The sequence below is a fragment of the Hydractinia symbiolongicarpus genome, chromosome 11 (genome assembly GCF_029227915.1).
Source record: "Hydractinia symbiolongicarpus strain clone_291-10 chromosome 11, HSymV2.1, whole genome shotgun sequence".
NCBI lineage: Eukaryota > Metazoa > Cnidaria > Hydrozoa > Anthoathecata > Hydractiniidae > Hydractinia > Hydractinia symbiolongicarpus.
The window spans coordinates 27,013,936-27,019,935 of NC_079885.1; the positions used below are offsets into that span (position 1 = coordinate 27,013,936).

Here is a 6,000-nt window from a genome sequence, read left to right on the forward strand (position 1 = left end):
TAAATAAACGCCCACAGCAGGAGATTTATCTTTCTTAAGCCATCCTCAACTTACGACAAAATGTAGTCACCAATAATTTATTGAATTCTAATAAATAAATATGTAATGAAACTCTAAACTTGTAAAAAAAAGTCATTTTAAAGATGAAATGGAAAAGTAAATTTATTTCTAGATGTGTGAAAAATATTTTAATAATTCAAATGTATTTTACAATACATTTCAATTTGAATTTAAAGGACAATTAAATTTAAAACGTTTTTCAAAGTAAAAACGAAGATGGTAATAATGAGAAAACGAACAAAAGAAAAAAGTACTCCCACCCCAACGCGCCCAGCATTGCAGTTTGAGTTGCACAAATGGACTCTGCATTAAAAATATTCGAATGCTCACACTCCCCTTTAAATGTAGGGTTATCAGTCCTATGGAAGCCATCTACTAACCGCAGCTTGTGAGGCAGGCATACCTTTTCCTAAAGAGATAACTCAAACACAATTAAAGAGAATGAAGAACCAACAAGATGGACTAATATGCCATTTCGTCGTGGTGGAATCAGTAGAGGTATCGGTGCCTAAGGGTTAAGGCACGGTGGCAACTACGAAAGCAGAAAAACATAGACACTTGTCCCCTTTTCTGAATTGGCGAGAAATAGTTAAGTGAATGATGAAGTCAATATTCCTCTTTCCTTTGTATAAAGCATGATCACACATTTTTCAGTTCTACATATTCTTTCGTTTATAACTTAACAAAAACTACACGACTTCTTGCATCTTTTTTTCATAAACTCTATCCAATGTTTTTCGGCACAATGATGGAGACCCAATTGTTTACAGTTAACAATGACATCAGCACATGACGCTCCTCCTGTGCTCCCTAAAAATATTTTTACAAGAGAACGATTTAGTATCATTCCTGAATAACAACCTAGAGGTGTTGACATTAAATAAATTTTTGCTCAAAATGAAAAATAGTATAAACAAGTTAAAACTAATTTGTCTTTTATCAAAATTTGGAAAGTACATTTCGTGCATTTTTTACACGAACAGTTTAGGCTACTAGTTTAGGCGACAGACAGTTACCTCTCCTGGTAGTTACAGTTGATGTTGATTTTGTAATGACGATGTGTGCTGTGGGGGTGGTGGAAGTGGTTGAGGTCTTGACAGCTGCAGTCGTTGTTGCTTTTGTTACGCCACAATACCCACACACTCTTGGACATTTCTTGCGCATGTAGCTGACAAAGTATTTTTTTGTACACAATCCTTCATGTTTATCTTTATGACAGGATGGCCCAGTTTCAACACAACCTATACAATGTTGAACTTACTGTACTAACGTAAACTGGAAAGACAGATTAAGCCATAACGTTTGTTGAGGAATGGTCAATTTCAAGTAACTTCTCAGGAAATTTGTTGACCGTCTAAGCTGCTTAACATTTAAAGTGAATCTGACGTCTTACCTGGAGGCGGTGAAATGTAGGGCGGAAGCGTTGGATATGTACCTTCTAAATATATAAAGAACATTGACTCACTCCTGTCTTCTATGTGCATACATTTTAAGAGTTAGACGAGTGTTTCCAGAGTTGGGCGAGTGTGACAAAGTTTGGTGAAATAGATTAAAAGATGGATGCGCAAATGTGGAGAGTTAGACGGTTGTGTTAAGAGTTGGACGAGCATGTCAAGAGTTTGACAAATACGTTAAATTGTGGATGCGTCTGTTAAATGTTGACGAGGGGTGGGTCAATTTTGTTAAAAATAAAAATGGGAACCTTAAATTGCAGTTTAAAGCTCCTAAACAGAAAAAAGGATCTCGAGATAAAAATTATTCGTGCTGTGCGCATTAACTTACTACAGCTGTACAATCGGTTGATTTGTTTAATATCAATGTGAGAAAATCCGCTATCTTGTCCAATTTCGTATTGCTTCGATGGATCCAATGTTTTAATTGTCATCTTCAAATCTTTCCCAAAAGCGTTGTATCTGTAGTGCATCATTGAGCGGTAGTCGTAAGGCGTTCCTTTCGAGTCGATGTCTGAATAGTTCTGTTTTTTGAAATTGTATGCAAACCCTACAGATGAAACAGAACGGGAACCTTTGTCAACAAAAACTAGCACATAATACAAGTTTGTAAACTTCGCTAGAGGGCAAAAATCGGTTACAATGATGAAAAATTGCCGTCGAAAAAGCATGGATATTTTGTTTTGAGAAGTACGACATCTATAAGAAATATAACTAAGGATTTACAGCTAGCTATGTTGTGTAACTAAGTACTTACGACTATCTATGTTATGTAACAAAATTTTCACGTAGTTATCTCGGTCAGGACGACTTTGCTCGTGAAAGAAACCTAAAAAGAGTTACATTACAGTAAACATAAAGAGCAAGTCTTGTTGTTGTTGTTGTTGTCGTTGTCAGCGGAGAAAACATTCATAGCCAGTCGTGTTAGTTTATGCATGGTTCATGTTTTTTGTAACGACACTGTCCTGACAAATGCTGTGGAGAAGAAACTTCAAAATCAGGCTATCCCCAGCTCAGTTAGAAACTTTGAATGCACAAGAATTGATTTCTAGATTCTTATTGCTACCCTAAGAGTAGAAATTAGGGCGATTTTGCCAAAAATTGCCAAAGTTAAGTATTTCCAACATCCGCAAAATCAAATTAACGCTAAAATTTATTTTTAGTCCTCCGTCAATTAAAAAAATGATTGTTAAGGGAACAGAGTTAAAAAAAATATGTTAGACAAACAAGAAATTTGGTTTAGGAGAATTTTAATGAAAAATCTTTTTTTCGGTATTTGACAACAATTAACTTCCTTTTTAAGTTTTTGGTTGTCAGTGTGAAAAATTAAATCTGTTGTTTTGGCACAACTTAACTACTTTTTTTAAAAAAAGTAGTTAAGTTGTGCCAAAATTATTTATTTTTAGTTTTCACCAATGTAGTCCCTAATTTTAATAATTTTTGTTTTCCCCCAAATAAAATTCCACCAATTCCGCCAAGTTTTCTATCCACCAAATTTTCTTTTTGTCATAACTTCTCTCAAGGTAACTCAAGCGGTGTTATAGACAATAGAGAAAATTATCAAAGCAAATATTTGGAAAATGAACTCTCTCTTAATCTCTTTACCACAGAGAAGAATACTTGCCTAAACTATGACCTATCTCGTGCATAATTGTTGCTCGCCACCAACAACCACTGGATAAAGAAACTCCATTTCTTCTTCCGCTGTAACCAACTGGTGACGAACATCTACAAAACAACGTGTTAAAACTTGCATCTTATAATCTGTTTATGATTATTCTAATGTTTTGATTTTATTGTCTAGAGTCACTGCTCCACCTTCGCTGCATTTCTCCCAGGTGGGAGCCAGTAAAGGGTTAAAGACAATATACACATTTTAAATCACAGATTATAAAAACAAAATCTTCTACCCTCCTCCTTTATAAAACTCAATATATCCTTTCTCAGTTGTTCTTCTTTTGAATCTCAAACATGTATAAGTATGATACTGCTTGATAGCTTCATCAAGTTCTTTCATTGCTTTCTTTTCCCAAGCTGTTTAATTAAAAATGATTATGTTATATGTTTGATAAATAAGATGAAAAAACATGAAAATATTGTAGACATACTTAGCTCTCCAGAAATTTCGTAAGGTATAACAGCATTTGGCCATAATTTGTGTTTCACAGAAGCAAATTCGAATCTGCCCGCTTTAATTTCTTCTCTTTGTTGCGGATTCAACAAAATGTCACCTTCAAATAGTCCTGGATCTGAACATGAATGGTGCAGGGTAAATTAAAATTATTTACTTTGCTACTTCGACTGTGATTGGAAGAGTTTTGGTGCTTTATCATCCACTAAATTCTTGCAAAAACTGGTGGTGAAATTAGATATGCAATATTAAAAAATCAACAGGAATAACAAATTATTATTATCACGTTAATTTTAAATTTCAATGTCAAACTATTATTATTACTATTATTTAGCTAGGATAGTCTCTTCAGCCAGGATGGTACTGTTAACAATGAAGGAGCTGCGAAGTGGCTCCCATTTGAGCTATGAAAGGCGTACAAGCACAACACTCGCTCAACCTGACAACCGCCTAAGATATCAAACCCATTTTCATGCTGAAATTTAAGCAAGAAGGATCGATTCACACTTTTATGGTCTCTGGCATTACCTCGTCAGGGTTTGAGCCCAAGAACTGAAGATTAACGCTCTATAAGCTATCAGTCGATAATTTAACATTAAATTTTAGTCTTCATTTTTATTTATTTTATCTTCTTTATTTCACCTCACTTATCCAAGAAAATATAAGAAAAGAATTCAAACACAAAATAAATGAAGTAAGACAATACATACTCCACATTTCATCAACCCAGTTTCCATAAACCGCACATACCATCAGAATAGCAATTAATAACCTCATTACGACAGTTTCATGCAACGAGCTAAACATATAATGCATATATGAAACGCGCTGGAGAATTAAAACGGTCTTTACTTAAAATTGTGTCATAGTTCGTTTAAAAATTTACACAGGCTAGAAAAAACCACTTTAACTTTGCTCCAGTTTTATGAATATATATAAAGATCGCTGTGTGGACAGATGGCCAGTAACTTATCAATTCTGCAGTTTATGTGAGTGTAGGTGCTCAACAAAGTAGACATTGCGCACGCTTTGTGAAACATATACACACAAACATAAACACGTTTAAGTCAAAGTTTGTGTTAATTAAAATTTCACTGAATTTAGGTCATAGTTTTGCTTATGTTCACATAATGAACAAGTGTAAACAGTACTTTATAGTGGAATAAGAGAATCTCTGTTATTAAAATAAAATGACTGGGTTAAATGTGCGAGATAAATATTGATGTCGCTTTCAAGATCTATGTAACAACCAACAAAACCCTTTCTTGATGCGATGTTTCGGAATTAAAAATTGCAATGCTTGAAGCAAATGGTTATTCAAAAATATCAATTATTTTAACCGGGTTTGCTTATAATTTAAAATCGTGTAACGAAGCGTTTGTCAAGATTAATAAATATGCAGAAATTTTGCAATTTTCTCTAGTTTACCTTTAAAATTTCGGCAAATTTATATTGGAATAAGCCAATTGAAACTAAGCCTTCTCCCCAGCAGGAAAGTGCGCTACCCCTGGGTGTCGGTCTGTAACTTCTGATTGCCTCACTTTAAGTCATCCATATGGCGTCCGCTAATAAAAATTGAAAAATTAAAATTTCACTACCAACAGGTGGTCGATTACCCCTTTATCGTACGGCGACAAAAATAAAAACCTATAAATTATTAAGATTTCGTATCATATTCGACATCTGATTTAAACTCAACACTTACAGCACTTCTTCATCTTCAGGAAAAAATAAGCTATCATTATACTGTTTCACTGAATTTACTGGAATTCCGACCAACAACCTGTCTTTTATATTTATACTTATTTTAGGATATGTTAGAATAAAGTAAATATAATGTACGATAAAGAATGTATAATTTATATGATAGGCAAGTATTCAGAGCGTAATCTTCTCTATCTCGATATTTACAAAAGTGTGTTCTTATTGTTCATGGTGTACATACCACGTTGGCCACTTGGTATGCACCAGGCTGGCAATATCACACCAAGAACCTTTATTGTCTTTCCTAGTCAATTTCTGCATAGTTTAGCAGAAACATAAGTTATGGATGCCTTTTCTAACTATAGTGTTTTACAAACATCAAAATGTTTTTCTGTATTTGTAACGTTTTTAATGCGATTGTATTTCGACTTATACATTTATTCTATGCACAGGGAACTGAAAATCCAAGATATTTTATCCTTCAAGAGCTTTGAATCATTTCTTGATTACAATGGACACAATTCCTGATTATTCTCTACTAAATGATTATAATATTATTATTTTTAATTTGCGCCCGTTTTTCACCCTTTTTACGCCCAAGCACGCAATATTAATTTATGAGGGCGTAAAATGCACCCAAACGTTATTTTTTAT

At 33.9% G+C, this 6,000-nt stretch overlaps 1 protein-coding gene and 1 long non-coding RNA gene across 2 annotated transcripts; both read right to left on the reverse strand.

Annotated features, from left to right (window-relative positions):
* Nucleotides 1-678: 678 nt before the first annotated feature.
* LOC130614448 (uncharacterized) lies at nt 679-2,841 on the reverse strand. The gene is made up of 2 exons (XR_008975881.1): nt 2,269-2,841; nt 679-2,061 (listed from the first exon to the last, which is right to left on the reverse strand). It is a non-coding gene; the product is annotated as an uncharacterized LOC130614448 (long non-coding RNA).
* A 271-nt stretch (nt 2,842-3,112) lies between these two features.
* On the reverse strand, nt 3,113-4,478 carry LOC130613630 (astacin-like metalloprotease toxin 2). The gene is made up of 4 exons (XM_057434946.1): nt 4,353-4,478; nt 3,620-3,760; nt 3,422-3,545; nt 3,113-3,239 (listed from the first exon to the last, which is right to left on the reverse strand). The coding sequence occupies exons 1-4, from the start codon at nt 4,456-4,458 to the stop codon at nt 3,113-3,115; spliced, it is 498 nt and encodes a 165-aa protein (XP_057290929.1). The 5' UTR covers nt 4,459-4,478.
* Nucleotides 4,479-6,000: the final 1,522 nt, after the last annotated feature.

Bases quoted from the DNA above. Each gene is read 5' to 3' on its own strand.
- LOC130613630 (XM_057434946.1), bottom strand. From the start codon at position 4,458: ATGCATTATATGTTTAGCTCGTTGCATGAAACTGTCGTAATGAGGTTA. The intron at 3,761-4,352 runs GTATGTATTGTC...ATTCATGTTCAG, and splicing joins CTGGGTTGATGAAATGTGGA to ATCCAGGACTATTTGAAGGT. The intron at 3,240-3,421 runs GTAGAAGATTTT...GTTGTTTTGTAG, and splicing joins GAGTTTTATAAAGGAGGAGG to ATGTTCGTCACCAGTTGGTT.